Raw genomic sequence first — 25449 nt, 5'->3', positions numbered from 1 at the left:
CTTGATTGGGCCGAAGAAATTTCCTCGCATTTTTTCTCGGTTTATATAACGAAAGGTGGAACTAGGTGTGAAAAAACAAAGATGCAATAATTAATTATCCATGTTTGGGACGAAAGCTTAATCTTATTTTCAATGCAAGGAAATGGGATTCTAATGAAGACCAAATTCCTCAGAAGCTTGAGTTTCAATTCAGTGGCCCCTATGGGTTTGATCCATATGAATAGGGTCCACTGTAAGCATTACATTAGGTTCTTTACAGTATCCCCTTGGCCTGTAGTACCTTTTACTATACCTCCGTTCGTGTTCTCCTTCTTCCATCTTACTCTCCATCCCCTCCTTACAGTTGTTCAAAGTGCAACTGCTTTGAGGTTTTCTTCATATAACAACTTTAAAACCTTTTTACCCAGAAGTTCCCTTTCAGAACTGAGTGACCCCATCTTAGGTACTGAAGGTTCCAGAGCTTGACCTTTGGCCTAAGTTTCATATTCACTCCCGCATTTACCTCTGGAGTAAACATGAAATTGTTTGAGGAAGTGAATGGGGAAGGTCACAGCGAAGGAATATAATTTCTCTTACATAGTTTTGAGATTAAATAATGACCGGTCGATCTGTTGCTTAGATCAAAAGCAGCGTTTTGTACAATTTTCGTTTTTTTTTTTTTTCATATTATAATCAAGTAGCCCTTCTGGATTTATTACTTAGGTCGAAGGCCAAGGGTTAGTATAATTTCCTTGTTATGATCTCATGATTAATTTATAATTTATTTTATAGGGTCGAGATGTACATCAAAATTTCGCTTTACTGATCATAAGGTTTAATAGTGTCCAGTTAATTTAATCTCTGAATCGATATGCTTAGTTGGCATGATTTTCTGTCGTTGTTCTCTTCGCTGGTAGTCTGCCCTGGTTCTCTGGTGTTATGGCGAATTTCCAGCGAGCTCATTTCTTCGACTGAAGGTCGAGTGCAACATAATACTCCGATCTTATGATTAAATGCTCAGTGAGGCTATTCCCTAGATCGAGGGTAGAGTTTGACGAAGTTTCCATGTTCTGGTCTTACGATGAGATCTGCCGAGACGACCAGATCCTCCCTCCTGGTGGTGCTTTCAACCCTGAAATTCCTCAGGATCTTGCTCAGAATGACCTTCTCTTCCATCATGGCGAATTTTTGACCTGTGAGGCGAGGAAGGACAATATCTGATCAATTTCGTGCTTTGTGTTTCTACAGATATTCTTAGCGTAATTTTAAGAGTCATTTATAATTCTTATGTATTGCAAGGGTTTTGACTAGAGAAGCAAGTCCCTGCAGAATAATATGCCACTAAATGAAAGAATAGCATAATATTAATAACTGAATGAATAAATAAATATGGAGCTGCTAAAACAAATATTCTGAAACTAATGGCACAAAAGTAGTCTCTTTTAAGGCGCGGTCACACATTCACATATCAATCCACGTATGCCCTACGCACGAACGGAAATTGATAGTCGGTAACGGATTACGTGAGTACTACCTAAATGTCCCGTAATGCAAATTTGATTAATACACCACCCGAGCGTACGTGGGGAACCTTGCATCTTTGTAAAAGTTCAAAAGATATGTGGGTGCTCACGTCCGTCATTTTACTTATAGGTGATACAGAACCCCTTTGTATCCATTTTTAAATTACAGAAGCTATCATAAATGATCCATGAGTCTCATTATCTGTCTCATGTATTAGCCATACGTGATCGTGTATATGGTGGGTAATGTTATATTTCCTTTTTTCTAGGAGCAATGAAGTATCCTTGTCTCATCTTCTGAATATTAATAGTACGTACCAATACAGTTTCTAGGCCCGGCACTGAAGGGTATGTAAGCATATGGATGCCTTTTCTTGCAGTTTTCTGGCAAGAAGCGATCAGGGTCGAAGATCTGGGGGTTTGGGAACTGCTCTGGGTCTCGATGGAGAGTGTAAGGTGGAATCTGAATATCTGTCCCAGCTGGTACTCTGTAATTATCTGAAGAAGAGGGAAGGTCTGAATTGAACTTTGCATTGCTGTAAGTACATGAAAAAGACATGTATTGTCAGAAATGGTTTTCTCATTTTTTGTAAAACATTTGTGGATCTTGTCCTCATACATAACCTTACCTACGACAATGTCTTCGCTCAGTCTTCTCCCCACAAATGGCACTGAAGGGTAGAGTCTAAGGGATTCTTTGATGCATCGGTCCAAGTAGTTGAGCTCTCTGATGTCAGCCATTGTCAGTGGCTGATCTGGGTCTCCCAGAACTGAGGTCAGTTCTTCATAGACCTTTTCCTGTTAGATGGAGTTAATGAATGTCTGTGGATATAGCTGTATGAATTGACATCCAAACTTATTTTCTTCCAGACATTTTATCTTTGTTTATTACTTTGTCACTTGTTTGTATTTGGTCAGAAAATTAGATATTAAAGTATAATAATAACGCCGTCTCACCTGAATCTCTGGATAATAACCCATGAAATACAAGACCCAATTGATACTGGTAGCGGTTGTGTCATGCCCTTCAAACATAAATGTATCGACCTCCTCTTGGATCTCTTCATCAGTCAAGACTTGGCCATCATTGGAGTATTCAAGAAGGAGATCCAGGAAGGCCAGCAACTTTTTCTTGCCTTGACACAAAAAAATAAACAAAGAATGAATAAATCAAGACTACATAAGACAAAAAGGATCTGTGTCGGGCCTAAGCTAACGCTGGAAGTCTCAAGCCTGTACCAAGGCACTCTTTTTCAAAGTTGTCGTTGGCCAGCTGTCGTTATCTGTTACTGATTTTTAGCAGTTACATTATCTACGATGAAATCAGAGAATTTTATGTTTTCAAAAAGGATATGATAGCAAAAGTTCGACATAAGTAACAGTACGAGGTATTTGTATCTTCCAAGGATTCCTTTGAACACAACATTAGGTGAAATGTTTTGACCATTCCATCGTAACAGTGTGCCTACCAAAATGCAGACTACACGGACATGAAATGATCAAGTTACTGAACTACTACAAGCGAATGAAAATTTGAATTACCAAATTTCATGAACAAAAGAAAATAACCATCGACCAAGAGGATGAATTTAGTGAGATTTTGAAATGTATCCATATTTATTGCATCATTCTTTTAGGACCAGTGTAGGGGCAAATTGGCGGTAACGCCCTAAAAAGTTACCTACTAACACATAAATTTTAGATTCCATAAAATGCTTATTTGGCATTTATATGAATGCGTCTGTTACAGGACGTGTTTGTAAGGCAGAAGATTAGTTATGTAGGTAATATTAGCTAGGAAATTCTACTAGTAGAGTTATAGTAGATAAAGGAGAGAGAGAAGAGAGGAAGAAACAGAACGCAAACCAGGATGTTTCAAATGCGACACTCGTAAAACACAGAAAAGGAATCGAGTGAGACACAACAAAAATCGATGATGCAAGCAATCTCGGACCTGAACAACGATAACCAGTGGGTGGTAACGACTGCTCACAGCATACACTCCGATTCGTTAAAGGTCGCCGCCGGAAGTAGTAGGCGTACAAGATTAACCAATTACGAAGAATTAGGATGGTCTCCAGTAGAAAAGAAGGTGGAGCCAGAATTGAAAGAATAGGTCCAGAACTCAGTTGAATCGAAAGAAAAGTTTAGTTAGGAACTCACCTCTGGACGCATAACTTGTGTCGGTTTATACTCCATTTACCCTGTGTCATTTGTGTGTGATTGGACAGTGAATTTGTGTGTTACAATAATAATTAAGAAAAGGAAACGTGGTGTTTACTTGCCCAGAATCCTAAAGGAAAACAAACTCATGTAAAGTCAACAGCCTCCTGAGATAAAGAAACAATAGATGAAAAGGAATTAAATGAATCTAACTGAGAAATCAGCGAGACGTCCAGATAAGTATTCTACAAAATTTACCAAAAGTTCCTAAGAGGGATAGAAACCAAAAAACAGTATAGATAAAGGGTATCCCCATATAACAAAACTAAAGAGAAGCAAATACAAACCAAAACTACAAAAAGAAAAGGACTTCATAACACAAATAAACTCCCAACATGTTGTCTCTGGAATAAAGTAATTCAAGTAATCCAAATATGAAAAAAAAACACTGATATCAAGCATTTTCAGACTGTTTTGCTTATGAAATAACATTAAAGAAAATTAATTCTTATTCACCCAGTGCTGACAGAACATATCCAGACCTTTTCTGTTCTAAAAATTCTTTTAAAATTAGTGTTTGTTCTCTTCCATCATGATGGAAATTTCAAGTTAAACAAAATATTCTCGATTCAAAATGAGGTGTGTAAATTAAATTTAAAAAAAAGAAAAAAAAAACAACAAATTGTAAATATCTCATAATCCTACAGCAAGCGAAATAAGATCCTACCAACCTTTGAACACAATCTCATCTTGCTCAGTGCTGGGATCAGGGCTGTTTTCCTTCTGGGATTCACATGACTTTTGTTTCTCCCTGAAGGCTCTTCTTTCCACGATGGCTTTCTGAGTAAAGCCGTGCACTATGGCCAGGTACTCCTTTTGCTTTTTAGCATAACCGAGTAGCTTGAAAACAAATGGTATGGAGAGCCATAACTTTGATACCCTTTCCCGTATCAATCTCCCCAGCCTATGGGATTCAGTGTTAAAAAAATTAGATAAACACAATGAAGGTTAAACCTGTTTTATATTTGTGCTACATTGATTAAAGCAGCTATGAGGCAGAGAAAAGCAGCTGTCATGTAAATACTCAGTTGATAGTATATTTGCGTAAGCATTAAGATAAAAAAAAAAAAACGGTCAAACTTACTTTGTTAACGTTCTCACATATTCAGAGTCCGTGTCTTCCTGAGCGGAGACTATACAACCCATTGCCGTTTCTGTGAACAAAGTTAAGTACAGATATTTATGGAGAGAGATTGTTGAGTCATGCTTCAATAAACATTTTTAACTATGCGTTTTACAGTTTTTTTTGTCACAGTAGATGGATATTTGTGAAATCTTAATTTAATGACAATATTTATGTATCCTGATTTCCAGTGTAACAAAAAGGAAATTCCAGTTTACTTTTAATGGCTACTATACTTTTTCTAATCTCTTTTCGACCATTTTGGATTTGCTCATTTGCTCTTCAAAATATTAATGTCTGGAGACGTGCCTTGACCTCTTGAGATTACGCACTAAACCCTGATTACAGTAAATCCCGTATTGGGGTAATGCCGTCAGTGCACCTCGCGCAGTGTACTTTAGGCATTACTTAAGGTTCTTCGCAGTGTCCCTTCGACCCCCCTCGTAACAGACCGTAGCTTTATTCATTAGTGGAAAGTTTACTTTCTATGGCTTCCATTTGTCAATCTTTTTATGGTGATTCAAGCGCTCCATATCCTACTTAGCCCATCTTATTTGTAATCCCCAAAATTTTCTTCTTGCAAGGTTCATAGGATTTTGACATCCTTGAATACTAGAGAGGTATCCGTCCTGGTCCATATACATTGTGCATGAAGAAAAGAAATTGTTCTTCGCTAATAGGATGAGCTATCTTATTAGCAATTTTACAGTTTCTGGCACAAATAATGCCAAAACTCTTTAGAAAGGCCCGAGTTGCACTCCCCATGTCTGATGTGATGACAGTATAGGTGGCCTCACACTAGGCCTTTTTTTTCTCCAACAGCGAGCCATTGCAGCCAAAAATGGAAAACCGGGAGCTTTTAGCTCGAGATTTTTGCTTCCCGACTGGATGGGAAGCAGTGAGCAACGAACCGCAAGCAACAGCGTAGTGTAAACAAACAAGATGGCTGCTGCAGATAGGACGTACTCTCAGATCTTTGGCTTCTCTTCTCCTGAGCCACTCGAACCCACAAACGTTTTTTGTTACTCTTGCATTCACGTAAGATTCCAAGAAAACACATCATTGCAGCACATCTTGCAACAGTCCGACAATTTCTGGGCGCCATGATGATATCAGCTGATCAGTTTTGTTTACTTGTTCCTACTGCTCCTCGAAACCACAAGGTCCTAGTGTTATGATACAACACTTTTGCTCGCAAGCATCGGCTGGATGCTGGCCAAAACCGCGAGCAAGAAATGACTAGTGTGATACCAGCTTTAAATGCATTCCAATGTCATGCGCTCGCTGCAAAATATCTAAAATCAAAGGTTTTCAAGTTTCCCCCCATGACGGCTCTGGTGTTACAGTCAGACAGGAGCAAGATGGCGCCCATCGGTCAGTGACGTCGCCTGAGTTGGTTCTGAGCATGGCCAAACTCTCTCTGCCTGCATCATTTCCGAATAAATAATGCAGGAGTCTCCCGAGCTTCCTCTCCTGTTTTGCCCAGTTGTTAAGTTCTGAGCTCACACTTCCGCATAATTCAGGTAATGACTGATCTACTCAAAAGCAAGGTGAGAAGAACTCTACTCCTCGAAACTAGTTTCCTATTTCTTCAACTTTTAATGTGTAAGGCTTCAAAATGTCTCTCCTTTGTCGATTCTCCTGAAAATTTCTCCTCTTATTATCAAGACTCCAAATATTTACCCTGCCCTCTGGCCTATTCCAAGTCTAGATGAAAATGTAAAAACTTTATTTTAGTAGCATGTGTCATTAATTCAACTTCAGAAAAATGCGAACTTACCGCAGATTATGTCCAGTGCACAGCGAGTGATGTAAGGGAATATATCGAATGTAGTCCCATCCGCTTTTTCTCCTAATTTCCTGATCAGAGTGTTGCATTGGCCGTTGAAGACATCAACGAAATCCTCCAAGATCTTGAAGTGGAATGCTGGTGTTAGGAGTTTCCTCCTTGATTGCCATTTTTCCCCTTTGTGGAAATGAGCTTCGTTTTTATATCTCTTCTATTCAGAAATGACTTATAAATGCCAATAAAAAATTTTTATTTGTATTTCAGTGAGATTAAACAGTGTGGACAAAGTGACTGGTCAAAACTGCTTCCCATTTTGATCGGGGCTTCAAACAGGTATAAAAACATTTATCACTCTGACTGAAGCTTGCAAAACGCCCTAGAAGTTAGTTGTCAGCTATAATGGATCACAGTGAAACCTAAACTAGCCAAGATAGTGAGTGGGTGTATTAACAAGGTTCTAGAGAGAGAATACTAGTGACAACTACCACAATATTTTTCTAAAATAGAATTGTGACAGTACATTCATTTCAGTTACTGCCTTCCATTAAGTGTTTTCCTTGAGCCAAAGTGAAAACTATCACATTTGCTGCTAAGACGGGTGAGAGGTTATGGTTAGAGATATGTCATTTCATAGAACTGGAAAAACTAGAAGACAATTTACTGTCGATCGTTAATGGCAGACCTCTTAACATGAAGTATCATTAAGATAATTTTTTTTTTCTTGAAGAAATCAGCATTACAATTCGTGAATTTTAGAATTGATAAGTTATACCATAGGCAGCAGAGATTGGAACAATAGCACTTGGGAAGGCTTCCTTAAGAGTGGAAAGTCAATATACTTACCGGTGGATGTTAGAAGGCCAGTACCAAGCCATGGATGGAGAAATTTATAGGCCTCAGCCTTGTCTATGTTCTTGTTAGTACTCAATATCAACTGTTAAGAATAAAGAACGAGAGAGATTACAGAGGCCAAACGAATTGATAAATGTAGGATGATATAAGGGCATTTTATTTCACTCGAAAGGAAACTAGTATCAACACTTAAGTACTATGACTAACTGCTAATTAGGTGGCTAGATCATTATGCAAGGTTATATCCACGCTAAAGTAATACATGTCGTCAACTTATGCAGGAAACTCGTCGCTTACATAATACAAGCAGGTTGAAATCATTTCAATGACCGTAAGTGGAGAACGAATCTTTGATCTTTGAGAAATACTGGATAGTAATGGTGTGAGGCTCTGGAAGGACTACCAGTAAGTCGTTGACATGGATCTAACCCATTTGTGATATGTGTGCGTGATAAGTTGTCAAGATGTGCTTACGACTTGTTTTACTGTAGAGTGGATGGACTGTAAGCCACTATGGAACACTGAACTCACCTCTGCAGCCCTGGCTTTAATAGCATGTACACGGCTGGCTGACCCTATCTGTATTTGATATATGGGAGCCTTAAAACTCCAGATGTAGCTCATTCCAGATCGAAGGAGGAAGTTCTCTAGCATTTGCAAGAAGATCGAAGAAGAGCATGATTAGGACAGCAGTTATGTCAGCATGGAGTAATTGATGGACACTATATCTTTCATTCTTAACCATTTGGTGATTTCACTGCTACCAAAAGTGAATTAAAATCATATAATTCTTTTAGATACTTTGATTAGCCCACGGTAATCTTCCCTTAGTGTTTCAGCATCCCCCTATTTTTATTATTTTTCTTTGCTCTGCATTCCTTTTCTGAGATTCTGGTATCTTTGCATTCGTCTGTCAGAGGTATAATATTTAGTCCCTAAAACAAAAGTGGCTGAGAAGTAGTCTTTTTGAGACAAATTAATACCAATATAGGGCCGTGGGCAATTGCTCTCAGCCTTAAGTATGAATTTTTAGATTTGGAAGTGGTGTTTTGTTTTGTTAGATCATAACTGCTGCTGTTGATGAGACCTTTAGAGAACCTTTAGCGAACCACGACCTATTGTGCCTGGAATCCCACAGGGTAGTGCTCTTGTTCCGCTGTTATTTTCAGTGTTTACAATTGGTATGGTTGTCAGCCTGAAAAACAAGATTGTTGTCTCCACCTATGAGAAATGAAGCTGCCCTTATTCTCAATCGTGACAAAGAGTGCATTGATGAATGGTGCAGCCTGTGAGGTATGCTGCTAAAACACTGTTAACTAGTAGGTCTCGTACAGATTTTCCACCCTATGCTTCCCTTCAAGTGGATGGGACTGCTGAATGAGTCTGCAACTTTAGCTATATACTTAGTGTAATTTTTAACTCACATCTTACTTTTGAGGAACATCTAATGAAAGCGTCAGCAAATGCCGCACGTAAGTTAGGTAATGTACTGAAGGGCTTTCAATATTAATTTTTAAATTTTTAACACACTTACAATACACACACACACACACACACACACACACATATATATATATATATATATATATATATATATAGATATATATAATATATATATATATAAAGCTCTGAATGTGAACAGATAAAGTCTCTCTCTCTCTCTCTCTCTCTCTCTCTCTCTCTCTCTCTCTCTCTCGTCTCTCTCTCTCTCTCTCTCTCTCTCTCTCTCTCTCTCTACTTTACTGTTAGTATAGTTTCTTCAGTTACACTGCCCAGCATTTTGACAGTTTACATTTCACCACTTCTCACCCACGTTCCTATTGGGGCTGAACTTGGACTTAAGGGGCATCAGGAGTGTGTCTGTTCATCCCAGCGACCTCAAAATACTTTGGATTAGACACTAATATTTGTAGTTTTCGGTTATTTTTAGATGTCACCACCTTCCCAGCACCTCTTCCTATCGGGGCTGACTTAAACCTAAAGGACATCAGAAATATCGCTATTCATCTCAGCGACCTTGAAAACTATAAATTAGACACTAACATCGGTCGTTTTCTGTTAATTTTACATCTCGTCCCCCTCCCACCCCTTCTCATCGCACCCCTTCCTATTGGGGGCTGAACTTGGACTTGAAGTCCATTGGGACTGTCACTATTCATCTCAGCAACCTCAAAAACTATGGGTTAAAGCCAGTGGTTCTGAAACTGGAAGAGTGCCACTCTAGTTGGGCATCAGGAATTTCCAGGGGAGGCGCCAGCCCTATGGAAAAATTGACAATTCTCTAATTATATTCGTTATGCTCTTATCAAGATTGAGGAACTAATTTTCAGAAGTTCATGAAAAAATGCAAAAGTATTGCCTTATAACATTAGGCTCGTTGGGCTTTCCATGTTTTGTCATTATTTACGTCCCTTCTTATCCTTCGAAATCCCTTCTCGTTCACTTTTTTTTTATTTTCCATTAAATCTGGGAGGGAATTTTACTCATAGTTGCAAGGGGGACGTGGAGGAAAGGACTAACTCTTAGAGGGGGGCGTGCAAATAAAAAGTTTTAAGATTCACTTTATTAGACACTAATATCTGTCGTTTCTGGTTATTTTTACGTCAGTGAAGTCCTGATTTCCCCTCTGCGCTGATTCGAATCCACGAGAGGACGAAATTATTATCAACTAAAACAAAAATACCCCTTCTGTTAACATGTATGAAAATAAATTAATTTTAATTGTAAGGTAGAGCGAATTGGATATTTAGGGACATTTGTAGCTTAATGCATGTATATGAATCACGGTGATAAGATAATTCATATATATGTGTGTGTGTGTGTATGTATAAATGCTCTTGACTTTTGATATATTTTTAAATATCAAGCAACAAACATCCATTAACTTCGAATTCACTTAACCTTGGGAATATATGATAAGTGCATCTGCCCTGGTCAGAAATCGGGCCTATGCCACTATAAGGATTTAGCCAATAAGAAGCTATCGATATTGATTGCGTAGTGCAATACAATAGTGTTTATTGGACTTCTAATAATGAATGCGGCCAAAATGACTTAATTTTACCATTCTCTTGCAATACGACAATGTTGAAAGGGAGGAAAAGTTAAGTATATCTTAGTTTTACCAGACCACTGATCTGATTAACAGCTCCCCTAGGGCTGGCCCGAAGGATTAGAAATTTTTACGTAGGTAGGAACCAATTGGTTACCTAGCAACGGGACCTACAGCTTATTGTGGGATCCGAACCACATTATATCGAGAAATGAATTTCTATCAGCAGAAATAAATTCCTCTGGTTCCCCGTTGGCCGAGCCGAGAATCGAACTTCGGACCACCGGATTGGTAGCCGAGTGCGAAATCCACTAGGCCAACGAGGGACCTTGAAAGGGAGGAGAAATACGTCAATATGGCTGGGATAGCTCCATTTGAGATGGGAATGCATCTACTGGGCTTTGAATGGCCTGCTTGCATACATGCATAATTCGTTGTTATTAAAATAAGTGTGCAATGTTGTTAGAAAACATAATAAATCCTTGAGAATAACAGGTCTGTAGCCTTATGCTTTTTTTAATGGATAAACAAAACTGACTTGAAAGTGGATAAAATGTAGGTTTGCAATGTTGCAAGAAAAACAAATTCTTGAATTTTGCCTTGGGTAGATCATCTCGATGAACATTTGTCAAAAGAGAAATAATTTGCAGAAGTCTTCATGTAATTATTATCAGTGTATCTATTATATAGATGATATACATAATATATATATATATATATATATATATATATATATATATATATATATATATATAGATATTATATATTTTATATATATATATAAGTATCATATATATATATATATATATATATACACGTATATACATATGCCTACATGTGATATGGTGGGATAATGAAGAAGGCGTGCGACGTTAATGATTACATTAGTTTGGGTGCCATAAATTAAAAAGGGGATTGTGAATCATAGTTGATACAGCCTTAACACCTCTATCAAACCTATAAGGTATAATGCCTATAGGTGTAATTTACTTTCGGGATATGGCGAATGTCATATTCTCGGGTATTTGGGACACATTATATTATTTTTTTTTTTTTGTAATATCTGTTTTAAATTATTAAAAAATTTTTAATTATTAAATTTAATATAATATTTATAATTAATAAAAATATATATAGATATATATATAATATATATATATATATAATATAATAATATATATATATAGTATATATATAAATATATATATTATAGATATATATATATATACACATTATAATGAACGAAGTTTTAGTTTACCTGGAGCACTGGTGCCAACTATTCTGGAGTACCGAAACGCTGAGATCTTTATAGTGCCTGGAAGCTGTGCGATGGCATCTGCCTGAAAATTCGTCGATTAACAAAAAGATATGAAAGGTTCAAGGAGCCACACTGTCACTTTAGCAACAGCACATCCGTTTTCCCGACCAACCCCCACATCATAAAGGAAAAACCAATAACTTGTTTACAATTCAGTCCAGCCCTCCATCAAAAGCAGACAGATAGATTTCTTTAAATATTGTTAATTTATCCCGAGTACAGTTACAGTGAACTTTGATTAGCAGTTATATATCCAGTAGTTCTTATTATTTAATTTTATGATTCAGAAGGGCAAAAGGTGTACTGAATTGTGACTGGCTAGCCGGGTTGCCCAACCAGCCTGTCGGAATCCAGCACACTTCTTTATGTAGCTTTGAAGTTGTCTTTTGCATAATATGTAAGTGGGTCTTAACAAAGCTACATATTAATGAGAATCTACTACGCTTTACTGTGCTAATCCTATGGCCATTCTGCATTTCGAAAGTGTGCTAGGCAAGTTACTGGTCATTTAGGCTTCTTCTATTTTTATGTTTGCTTATGTTGAATAATGATAATAATAATAATAGTAATAATAATAATATCACGCCACATACCTTTCCTTTCCTCTTGATAATCCAGTTGAGGAATAACATGATGAGAGGAATGAGGCTGGCCAGGGCAACAACACCAGGACCCAAGCTGATTTCACCTGACCGTATCCAGGCCATCGTTGCTGTCGTGTTAACCTGTGGGACAATTAATTTTGCGTTAGTCCGGAGTCATTATCTTTAGCAGGTACTGAAAATTAATTCGTGACAATAAAAAGCATTGGAAAACACGTCATCCATCCTTCTCTCCGTTTCTAGGTGGTTTATATCTGCTTGCTCAGTATATGAAGCATGAAGCCTCGTTCATTTGAGTTTATATCTTACTGGCAATGTGTGAAAAGCAGGTAATCTTTAGAAATCCTAGGCAATATATACAGTGCCTGAAGTTTTTAGGCAAATGTATGAAATATCTGTGTTGTTAAATACTAAGTTCATAGCAACATAAAGAAGTGTGCTGGATTCTGACAGGCATTATATAAATTGCCTAGGCATTATAAAGAATGTCAATTACTAATCTGGCAGTGCAACATGGGAAATGGCTTTTCATATATTACATGTCTGAAAATGAAACGTCAATTAGAAATTAATATGTTCCATAGTGCGTAAAAAAACGAAATGAAGTATAGGATATTCTTACTAGGAGAACAAGAGCATCTCAGCTGTCATTACTGACTTGTTGCAATAAGGAAGGCTAGAATGGCGTTTTAAATTGCACTTAATTTTTTTTCTTTATACTGCGGCACTTTTTCTTGCACATAGTATACTACTCAAACCCTTGGCCGCCTCCCGTGGACTTAGCGGTATAGCAACAGATCAAAGAGGTATTTCATGGTCAGGAACATCTTCAGCTCTTGAGTTAGCTCTCTGGACAGTGAATTGCAATCTTGCATAGAGTTGCTTTAAAATTTCTTGCTCTGTTCCAAGTCGGTAAAAGCCGTCATCTGTCACATTCATAACAACTGCCAACAAAGTGCGCAAGTTACCGAGTCTCTTGTCAACGTCTGGGATAGGAACTTTGCACAGTTTCTCAAACATGCAAGAGGGGATTTTTTGTCACAGTTAATTTTAATTTCTTTTGGCCTCTGCTTCCGGATTAGATTTCGATTGTCTCATACCTTGACACCATTCTTAATGTTGAAGCAAATATTGCACGAAATATTAACCTCATGACCCAGGCCCCAATAACGAAACTACCGTATTATATACTTTGCCGGTTTGTCCTTTGGCATTGTATATATTGCCTAGGCATTCTAATGAATGCCGATTTTTACACACACACACACACACACACACACACACACACACACACACATATATATATATATATATATATATATATATATATATATATATATTTATATTGCTTTCTGCAATAAAATTACAGAGTATAGGGCTTTAATCCCGATGCTTCCAGGCATTTGCTAACTTTCACACTATGCAGTGTGGCCGGTATGCCATTATTTTCTCCACCGCATCTTGAAGCAGAGACAGCTAAGTTGCAATTATACATAAGTGAGACTGTTTCCATGGGTCCATTTCTTCCCAGCATGGGATCCTCAATCCTTCAGAATGTAACACCTTTCCAGTGTATTCCAATAATAGAGTCACATGAAGTTGAGCCGTAAACTCACCTGAAACGGATGGAAAAACTAGGAGCTCGTCCGGCAGAAAGCGCTTCTCAGGAAGATTAAGGAGTGTGGCCTTTTCATCACTTGTTTTGTCCCTTGGTTCTGTATCACTGTCGATGCCGTTGATTAGATTGCACTTGAAAAAAAAAAGCAAAGAAGAGTTGCCTTGAGAGGCTACTTGATATAAAAGCGACGAGCCTCTTAGTCTTGGCAGCAGAAATAAATGTTATTTCTGTTCTGATAACCTTACTGTGATAAGGTTATCAGCACGACTTTTCAAAATCATTTAAGGCGAAAGAGGTCTGTTTGAGATAATTAATTCCCTGCGGGTGTAGTGCCATCAATGCACGTCATGAGGTGCACTGTAGATATTTTTAAAGGGTGTTTGCAGCGTCCTCTCAGGCCCTAACAGTACCCAATTTGTAACCTTTACTTCCATACCCATAGGCCATATATTGTTCGTTACAGGACATTAATTGGAAGCAAAATTTGTATTCAATGAATTGGTTCATTCAGGGTTTAACAAGTAAATTACAGGCCATTGGTGAATAAAAAAAGATAACCAGTGCAATACGTATTTAGCAGAGTTTACACGACGAGTGCCACCTCTCCAAGTATTTTGGGAATTAATTGTAATACGTCCATGAGCCATTTAATATCTAAAGTAACTTCAAGCTAATGATTGCTCTTTTTTTATATACTGTAAAGCAACGTTATGGATGTTGCTATTTGTATCTGTGAGACGATAGCTGTGACTGTCAGCAACAAATATGTTTAATCTGACTTTTTCTAGCCAGGTAAAGTGCCTCTAGACTTATGATTAGATTGTAGAAGAACTGAATTACGCATTTAAGCATAAATTCTAATAGAAAACCATTGTTGCAAGACTAACCGTACGTAAATATTTGTTACGGGTTTCTTTAAGAACAAATCCGAAGTACTGAACCTTTTATGTTCCCCATGAAAATTGTAGACAAGTAGACTACTGTAAATTTATGATTCGTATGCATATGTAAATCACCAGGTCCGCCTTTTCCACTATAAACAAATAATTATAGATTCTGAGAACATTTATGTGCTGTGGGTACTCTATTTAAGAACATGATACAATTACACATTAAATATAGAAATAAAAAAAAGTTAAAATTCTTTTTAATAACTACAAGTAAATTCTAAGTCATAATTCAGATAGGTTACGTAATAGCACTGTTTTCCATACAGCCAGAAGGTTCGCACATTAGCAACCTTATGACTGTAACCACTTACAGCTGAGGCATGGTTTTCAACCCAGTTCCCGATTCTTAGGACACTTTTCTTTTATTGTTGGTGGGTCCTTATGTTTTATCATAAAATGAATTAGAATATCGAATTTATCCAGAAGAAAGCAGATAATTTGAGGTATATGAATTATTGCGACAGTACTCGAAAAATTTCTGCTGTATTAATTTCTGTTTTTCACCAAAAGTTAGTCTGAAATATTTATAATTGTGCTTTTTTCTAACTTTTTAAATCTCACCACCGTATGGGCGATAGTTCTTGTGATAGTTAGAGCAACTGTAGCCATAGTTATAGATTTTGCCTTTCAGTAATACGTTTTATCCTTTTCTGTACACAGATAACAAAGATGGTTGGAAACCCCCATAGAAGTTGAAGACGAAGAGAAACTGAGAACACTGATCAAGGTAAGGTGATATTTAATTATGTGTCTTTGATTGTTAACGTCTGTCTGTGTAAACATGTAACGACTGTAGTACTCTTTGCTTCGAAGTTCGTCGCCACTAAATGCGATTTCTCTCAAGTATCTAGATATCACTGGGTGAAGTGTTTATTAATCCTCATAACTACTGCACAACATAATTTATTCCTGAAGTAGGTACTAATGTATGCCTGAATTACGTTTCCCTCCTCATGTATCAAAAGCCTGTCAGAGCCCGGAAATGGATCGTAGTACTCGGGGCATCCCGTTGTATGAATGAACTTTTTCAAGTTGAAAGCTCTGAATAGAGTATAAGGGTATATGCGCATGTTATACAGTATACTACTCTCTATATAGCTTACTTGGACAATTTAGTTGATCAAATCGTTGTTGATAACAGACTTTCGTTGTCTTTATAATTTTTTATTAATTAATTAATTAATTAATTTATTTATTTATTTATGTATTTTTTTTTTAAAGAAAGGTATTGTGACGGCTTTGTCCGTCCGTCCGCACTTTTCTGTCCGCCCTCGGATGTCAAAAAGATACTGAGGGTAGAGGGCTGCAAATTGGTATGTTGTTCATCTACCCTCCAATCATCAAACAAACCAAATTGCAGCCCTTTAGCCTCAGTGCGTCTAGCAACGCTATAAACAGACCCCACCGGGCCGTGGCTGAGTGTTTTATGGACCGAGGCTCATATACCATTATATGCTGTACGTGAAAGTTGATTGCACTGAACAAACTTCGGCGCATTTTTACTTTTTTTTCTTCTTTCTTGAGTTTCCACCTTTCAAGAGAAGTTACAATTCACTGGATTGAGACACTAGGAGTAAAGTGAATTCGAATTCTTAAGACTGCAATTTGGTCGATTAATCATCCACTCAGGTCAAATTCACTCCTTAAAATACAAACTCTTCAGGGATAGATATAACCTAGCATTTTAAAAACAATAAAGAATCACCGTAATCAGTCATTTGAAACTTAATATTAGTTACTATACACAGGTGCGACAGTAGGATGAACAGTCTCTGATCATGGAATAATCAAGTACAGATTACTACGATACAGTGTTCATTACTTGCTACAGATTAGTCTAACGGTTCCACTTAGTTATTTTTTCTAGAATCTTGTAGGGGTGGTCCAAAAGATTGGTTTTGAAATGAACAGCTATGGAAAAGAAATCAAAGGAGATTGAAAGGGTAAGGAAGAAAGCACAGCTTGAATAAAAACAGTATTATATTGGGAATTCATAAAAATTTCTCGAAACAATGCGACAGAGATCTAGCGAGCGAAACATGTTTATCAGTTTTGGCATCAAGATACTAATGAAATTACTGGTAATGTCTGGATTGTTATCTTAATCGAATATTTTTTTCTATTAAAAAAGACTAAGTCCGTTTCATATAAAATGCACGTATGTTTATTTAGTAATGCCCTTTTTTTTTAATTTCCGTTATCCTAATTCATTGTAAATATTACTTGGTATGAACAAGTGATAATTATTATTGTAAAGTAAATTTAATCAATTAATAAAGTCACCATTTTTTATTTTCTTATAGCTGTCCAGAAGAATTTGCTCTTCACTTATTAGTGAAACTGGAGCAAGATTAAAGTTCATTTCGGCTGGATGCTGGAAAAATGACTTAATTACTATACCACATAAGAGGTACATCCATTCGTTTGAAGGGGGAAGGGTCGCAAGTCCAAAAATGAAAGCGGGGAAGAAATTTCACAGCATAAAGGTTGAAAGCTGCTGAAACAAACAACAATAGGATTGTTGATTATGACTTCGTTGCTGTGGTTCTAAAAAAAATACACTGCCCTTAGGTAAAATTCCAGAACTGTACCTTCACTTTGAATAACGAAATCTCCCACACTTCTACTGCTTTAAACGAATAAATGAATAATAAAGTTTAGAGTAGGAAGCCAAGCTCTCGGACACTTTCAGCCCAATACTTGACATTAGTTTTTAACGATTAGTGCTGCATTCTTTGCAACAGGAACAGATCATGTGGGTCATTCATTAAATATTCTTGGGTTAAACAAATTTGACCAGTTTGAAGTATGTTAAATTGACGGTAACGCGGCCTTCTTTTATGGAAGATGTCATCCCCAAAATGGGTTTGATCAGTTTCAATTTCTCCGTATTTGATTCAGAACTTAAAGCAGTATGTGGAAGATTGTAATCCTCACACTTGGAAGTCATTAGCATACTAGCTCTAACTGGGAAGGGTAGAGGGTAGTTACTCATGAAATATCTCTTCGGTCAAATAACCTTTTTACTAGGGAAGTCGCTTGGTCGTTTAATGAACTTGCCTAGTTTTCATAGCAGGGGATCATCGCATCCACCTTGCAGTTAGTGTTTGGAGGCAATTCAAAAGAACCAATGCTGACTTACAGTGCTTCATTATGAGTAGACGCCAAGTTTTTAAAAATGTATTTGAATTCTGTAATCTACACTGATAGCAACAATAGAGTTGAACAGCAGCCCTCATTGAACGAGTTGGTTATCAGAAACTAGGTTAAAATAAGTTATTTGGCTGTGGGATTTTATTTTCCACCCATTTTATTTCAATTTCATAATTTTGTTTTCATTTAACTCTTTTATAGGGCATTTTGTTTTCTCAGCAGATAACTATAACGCTACTGAAGAAATTGTTAAAACATAACCAAAAAATAATGTTTCCCATTTTGATACAAAGTAAATCTCCACCAGGTAACTTTCCAAGGTCTCTTTGGCATACATGCTGATGCTTGCATGACTTAACAATTCTTGTCACGCACACTTATAAATTCTTTGATAAAACCAGGGGTCAGATAAATTCCTTGATAAACCATGGGCCAGTATCGTCTCACCTACCTTTGATAACAGCAATACATCTGTTTCAGTGAAAATTTTATGAGGTCCTGCTGCAAACTACATAAATATTGGTTTTATTTTTTTCAAAACTTTTCCCCTTCCATTTTGTAATCTCTTGATTAGAAAACCCAATAGAAACAGCTCCAGTAGTCCTCTGACAACCTCTGGTGATTATTTTGTGTAGTGTGCGTGCTATGTTCAAATAAGCACTGAGTCAGTTTCAGCAAATTTGAGTTGAATCCATGATATTAATGATTATAAATTACTACCTCCCTAGAATGTATCAGAGCAGCCTTGTTATTTATAGCATGTTTGTCAATTCGGAATGGAATGGAATGGAATATGTATAGAGTTTAGGCTACAGGTCAAGCGCTGGGAACTATGAGGTCATTCAGTGCTGGAAAAGAAATTGAGAGTAGATAGGTTTGAAAGGTGTAACAAGAGGAAAACCTTGTAGTTGCACTGTAAAATAATTGTTAGGAGAGGTTGGATAGCACAATGGAAGAAAGATAATATGAATAGAGGTACATACAGTAAAAGGAATGGAAGGGGGTTGCAGCTAGGGGCTGAAAGTTCAGTGAGAAATGCCATTCTCTATTTTAATCCCACAATGATTCCTCATCAAGCAAACAATACAATCCATTCTCCAATTGATTTTGAATGCATCACTCACTAAAAAGATTTAATTCAGATTATCATTTTCATTGATATTGTAGTTGGTTTGAGTTAAAATTATTAACTCAAGGGGCTGGTTGGTTTAATTCATAACCTTTTTGGGCTACAGAAACTATAAGTTCTAGCAACTACATGACTTTTTTTTATTAATAAATTACATATATTACAGAATTTTTACAATATACACAATACATATATTTATACAAAGCAATTCCTTTATATTTATAGATTTTACTTGGACACTTTCTACATACTGTATATGAATTTACAGAGCATGTAAGAAACAAATTATACTTCATTATGATTCTCAACCAGCAAATGCTAATCAAAAGTACAATTCCAACAATAATTATAGTCTGTTCACAATCATGAACACTTACCTTGAAGTGTAAAGCAAGATGAAATCTTGACTGAAGTAAAAGATTTATAAAAGTATAACACAGAGACCTAAATAGAAGCAGAGAATGTATTAATACATTACTGCATATGTGTGAGCAGATACCTGGCAAAATTATTTCTTGATATCGTAAAGTGGACTTTCTTAAATTTTCCTCATAATTAGGTTTTGCTCAAAATGTCTAAATCATAAGATATATGCTAAGGCTTCTCTGTATGGAAGAGACAATTGGACAACTAATTACCTTAGCTCATAAATTCTTGAACCACCTTATGGCCTCAGGTGTGTGTAAGCTCAAGAATTTAATAAGGCCAATAATTATACCAAAACACCAAATTTCAAAAGATTATTTAATCGTGAAGGAAGTACCAGACCTACTTCCCATAGGAAGGGCAACCATGTGTCATTTAAAGTGTATGTAATCTGAATTTAGAGGCCAATAATTACTACACCAAGACAACAATTTTCAAAGGATTATTTAACCATGATGGAAGTACCAGGTCTTCTCCCTAAAAGGAGGGTTGTTTTACACAAAAAAAACAAAGAGCAGTCAATGAATTACAGATAAATAGCAGCCCTTCACAATAGGTATGAGATGCTAACCATTATGCATTACATATATGTATTGCAGTTTAATTTCTAGCATAAAAACTTTAATTCTTGTGTGGGTTCTAAATTTTCAGCATGAAAAACTTTTACTTCAGTCATTATTCATATCTGAAATTGTCTTTCACATTTACAACCAGCATATCAAATGACAGTCTTGGTAAGATTTAAATATTTCTCAGATTAATATTTTCAAAACTAATGAAAATGACATCCAGTATTCATTGATTAAAAAGACTCTTCTCCATTATGTTTCATTTACCAAGTCATAAAATATTAATTGTAAAGAATTACATACAATACTCCAAGGGTAACACTAGAATTATTCAAAGGTATCCTTAAATTTAAGGGTACTGGATGGCAAATGAAACAAAGAAGTAACTGAATATGAGGTAGTCAGTTTTTGTTTTAGGGATGGCAGAAATTTTGTCAAATAAAAATTTTATTTCAAAGTACAGTACTGTTTGGTATTCTTTAGTTTATGTCAAGAAAAACAAGTCAGTTTCCCAAAAGCTGTTGAAAGGCAGCCCTGAATTCACACGTTTTTTTTTTCATACCTTCCTTGGACTTTAAGCAGTCATGGAAAGCATAATCTGTGAAAACTGAAATCCCTTGTAATCATATTTACATGAATTCTCATTTAACTGTCATTTTAACATTTTGTCTTCTTAATTTTATGGTGATTTCAACATTTAATAAGAAAGAAATTCAAACATTTAATATCTTGTTTAGTTGTAATGAAATCAACAATTCCCATCAGTAGCATTAAGAAAAATTAATTGGCTAAGGAACATCAACATACAAATAAATAAACAGACAACTCATTTCTTAAAATTCTAATAAGGCAAATTCTACACTCGAGGAACTGACTTCATAATAACATCACAGACACAAATAAAATAATGTTTAATACTAACATAATCTCAAATCTATAACATTTAGTCAGATTTCATAATCTCACAATGAGGAGTGAAATAATGGAATTCTTAAATTATACATTCAACTTTACTGTACTTGGGGCCTTCATGAATACTCCGCAGTAAAGTGCGCTGAACATAAAGCTCAAGAACGAAAATGGGTAATGGAATGAGTAATAGAAGATTCTCTCCTAGATAATGTCGTGTTTGTAAAACCTATCATCTTAAGAGAAAATGAAATTAATTTCTAATATCTATATCTGAAATCAGATGAAAAGGCTTCTGAAACTTCTAATTAGACAGATATGTTAAAATTCTTATTATGCATTTTAACTTTGGTCTAGCAAACCTAATGTCTAAGCTACATAATATCCTGATCTGATCTGTGAATCCCATCAAAGCTCAATGAGTAACAATGATATCAAAGAATGGACTGTATAACATATCACTAATATGAAGATAGAAAACTAACAAAGTTGTTTTCAGTCTCCTGGTAATGTTTCTGTATTCAATCTCTTGATATGTTGATAAACATCACATTATCATAAAAACTCATAAACGATACATATACATATATAGCAGACAAGAGTACATCTCTTTAAGAAAAATGTCTTTACGTACTCATGTTTTAATGATGCAAACATAAAACATGTTACGTAAACACCAAACCATACAAATTAAAGTCAATATATTGTAAAGACACTGAATGTGATCATGCAGTAGTAGTATTTACACAATTACAAATTTCCAAAGGGAAAACTTTATTTGTACATACACTAAATAATTGAAAGACAAATCATAACATCTTACATAGGAAGGCATTTCAAAGTCAAAACATACTTGAAGCTTAAAAAAAAAAAAAGGCCTGAAGTTCAGAGCTTATTTCATCATCATCATGGAAAAGTACCCAAAATAAACATTCAAATCAATAGGATTTTACAAAAATAAGAAATAATGATCCTAAGAAAATAATCAGTAGTGCCTCTTAAATTTGATGTACATGCATAACCAAAATTCAGTTACCAAATGATTAATATGCAATCCTAAAACATTATGAGGAAAATTGCAAGCATGCCATTAGAATAACAGTTAACTTAAAAGAGTTATAAAATTTTTTTTTTGGTTATAAAAGCAGTGGGCAGAAATGCAGTTCCCATTTCAAATATTTTATGTTCTTAAACTTTTAAAACTTGTGGCAAAGCCACCATCACTGATGATACAATTTTTCCAACCAATTTCCCCATTCCAATTTGAAAATCACGGAAGCACTGAAATATGTTAATTTAACAAAATAATTTTTCCATGTATGGCACAGTATCTGTCTCATGCATAGATATATTACATACAGCATAAGTAGATATGAGGAAGGGCCTGCTAAGTAGACAAAATGTATTTGAATATAATAAAAATAATTAGTGAAGCACTATAGTAATATTAGTTTTACATTAGTATTATTATACGTATTTCATATATTTTATTCAATAAATTGCAGTTAAAATAATTAGATATTCATATATTTTATTCAATAAATAGCAGTTTAAATAATTAAATAAACCTAAAGTGATTAAGATTCTTATATCCTCAACTAATTTGCTTCCAAAACTTTATATTCACTCTTAGTTGAAGTAGTTGAAGGTTGGATGTTCATGTATCACTGGAAGTTGAGTTTTCCTCTGAATAACCCTACAACTAACACCTTGGACTTCCCCATTGCGCAAAATATATTCAATCATAAATACCATAAGCTCAGGACGTTAACTTTCTGTGCATTCCAAAAAGGATAGCTGCACCATTATTTTTTTCTAGCCATGATGAGTACATAATACATTTTAGATTTAAAACCTAAGTGCTCTTGCTGAAAAAATAAAAATAAAAAAAAAGGTGAAGTGAAATGAGGAATGACATGACGTTATATTTTATACTAAACTAGAGAAGTTAAAATATGCAATTATTTATCAAGATCATAGAGATGTTTGCATGTTCCATATCTACTGCTTTTCTAACCCACTGTTCTATTCATTACAAGTCATAACCATTTCAGTCTTTCAACTACATATCTTTTTTTCTAGCCTCTTGATACCATATCTCTCCAGCCATTCTGCATTTGTGAAACATATGATCCCCCTATCAGACTCCAGCCACAAATCTTAATATTGTATGGTCGTACAGTACTTTCATAAAAATCTCTTCCATTTTCCTTGTCAGTGTCCACATTACTAATGCATAGAGCTGTGGAGGGCTTATGTATCCATTGGAAATCTTTGCTCTCTATTAATGGGGCATTTTGTTTACAAGTAGTCTAGATATCTCTCCATTTCATTCCTGCAACAGCTATTCACTTTGTCTCAACACCTGCTTCACAGTACAGTGAATCCCAAAGTATGTTTTGTAATCTTGAGCACATTGTTTTACACCAGGTATTACATTTGGTACACTTTTTCTAAAACAAAACAGTCACTTTCTTGATTGTACTTTATTCTTTTTCTATCATTTCCAGTCACCAGCAGCTTTGTTTTGCTTCCACTGGATTTTCAGTCCTCTCCTCTACACTCCAGTTTTCTACCTTTCAAGCACTTAACCATCTATTCCACAGATTCTTCTTCTAGCGATAGGTCATTTGCATAAATCAGCTTCAAGGCGGCCTCATTTTCTTCACAACTTGTTTTCTCTTCCTTAACTGTGAAAAGTAGCAAAGAGCATAACACTGTTCCTTGATGGACATTTATTTCAGATTCATCTTATATACTCCTCATTGTTTTTATTCTAGATCTAGTGTTATGGTAGCATAACAAGTCTGCTTGTACCCTCTGCCTTTTTATTGCCCCCTTATTATAAAGGGAATTAACATTAAGAAAAGGGAGGTTTTCCATTTTACTAATTTTTCTAAGCTACCTTGTCGACAAAGCATCGTAAGATTTAATAAACAAATGCTTAACTGCATGTAAGAAACTACTATGAACACTACTATTCTCAAGAGAAGTGGAAACGAAAAACTCTTTTTAATAGACATAATTTAAGCCTGTTCTTACCCTATACTACCCATACTACTCTGTTAATTTCCCTTTTTATGTTCTGAAAGCCCTTGCCTACAGTGTACCTTATACAGAATATGGCAGACTAGTACATATACTAAAATACTTTACTTTCCAGTTCCAAGACAAACTTTTTTGAAGTTTTTTAATCTGTTCTCTTATTTTTCTTTCTCCACCTTGCTCTTCAACGTCTTTAACTTTACCTATCTTTATTATTCACCTTTTGGGCCAGGCCTATGAACATAGAAGTGTTGACTTGGTCGTCTTGTTCAGCTAATTCATAAAATAATTGGATTGTCTTATAAATAGCAAGTCAAGAGAGTGCAATTTGAGTTGACCACTTAATTAATTAATTTGCCTTTAATTCCACTGTTATTTGAGTCTATTTTATTTTTGTTTTCCTTATATAGTCAAGTCTGGGGTCTGTCTTTGATTTGCTACTTTTGCCTATGTTTATTTTATATACTTGATGCTTTGTCCTACCCTAGCATAGATTTCATACGTATTAGTGTACTATTCCAGTACAACAACATAAAACAGTTCTAGAAGGTTGGTTGCTTTATTTATATTATTTAATGAATATATAGGCAAAAATATACTTATACTCGACCTATATCCTGATCCTTTTACAGTACACTCACTATTTATCTCATAACACAGTTATAAAGGGTTAGAAAAAAAAAGAAGTTATGTATGCATATACACTGAAGCATTCCTGTTATTAAGAACTAGATATGTGCCTTTAATATTAAAAACTGTTGAAAACAACTCCCTTCACAGTGGTCTGCAAAATGATTTAGAGAAGCAAGCCTGTTGCTTAGAAAGTTATGCCCAAGTTTTGCAGTGGGATGAAAATGTTGTCAGTGATGCACTTTAATCTAAGGTTGTTTCTGTTAATCAAGCTGAAAACCATTGCATAGCCCAGTCTTTCAAAGTAGGATACTTCCTTGCCATTACTTAGTCACTGAAAATCCTATCGTTCTTTGCTTGACCTGGCATTATTGATGAAAACCAACAATAATTATATATAAGCCAAGATGACTTATAAATTGTAAATGAAGGATTTTTTCCATTTTCATGGCAAACCTTATGTCTTTTGAATGATATACCTTCGGCAAAAGGTGATCTGATCATTGAAGCTTGGTAACTAAGGTAGTTAACTAGCAGCAAGCAAGTAGAGGATCCCGTT

General features: G+C 35.6%; 2 protein-coding genes across 2 annotated transcripts in view; one reads left to right on the top strand and one right to left on the bottom strand.

The window, feature by feature from the left end:
* Nucleotides 1-797: 797 nt before the first annotated feature.
* Nucleotides 798-14234, bottom strand: LOC135209063 (cytochrome P450 4C1-like). The gene is made up of 12 exons (XM_064241640.1): nucleotides 14078-14234; nucleotides 12453-12584; nucleotides 11800-11881; nucleotides 8021-8136; nucleotides 7481-7571; nucleotides 6629-6814; nucleotides 4810-4879; nucleotides 4397-4629; nucleotides 2460-2638; nucleotides 2132-2300; nucleotides 1821-2000; nucleotides 798-1172 (listed from the first exon to the last, which is right to left on the bottom strand). The coding sequence occupies exons 2-12, from the start codon at nucleotides 12564-12566 to the stop codon at nucleotides 1006-1008; spliced, it is 1587 nt and encodes a 528-aa protein (XP_064097710.1). The 5' UTR covers nucleotides 12567-12584; nucleotides 14078-14234; the 3' UTR covers nucleotides 798-1005.
* Nucleotides 14235-15693: 1459 nt separating this feature from the next.
* LOC135209062 (atrial natriuretic peptide-converting enzyme-like) overlaps nucleotides 15694-25449 on the top strand; it is a 1031477-nt gene continuing 1021721 nt past the window's right edge. Inside the window, exon 1 of the mRNA XM_064241639.1 lies at nucleotides 15694-15756. The gene's annotated coding sequence lies outside the window, so the exon portion shown is untranslated. The remainder of the gene's footprint in view (nucleotides 15757-25449) is intronic.

This window comes from Macrobrachium nipponense, chromosome 37 (genome assembly GCF_015104395.2).
Source record: "Macrobrachium nipponense isolate FS-2020 chromosome 37, ASM1510439v2, whole genome shotgun sequence".
NCBI lineage: Eukaryota > Metazoa > Arthropoda > Malacostraca > Decapoda > Palaemonidae > Macrobrachium > Macrobrachium nipponense.
This window is presented reverse-complemented; position numbering and strand designations above follow the sequence as displayed.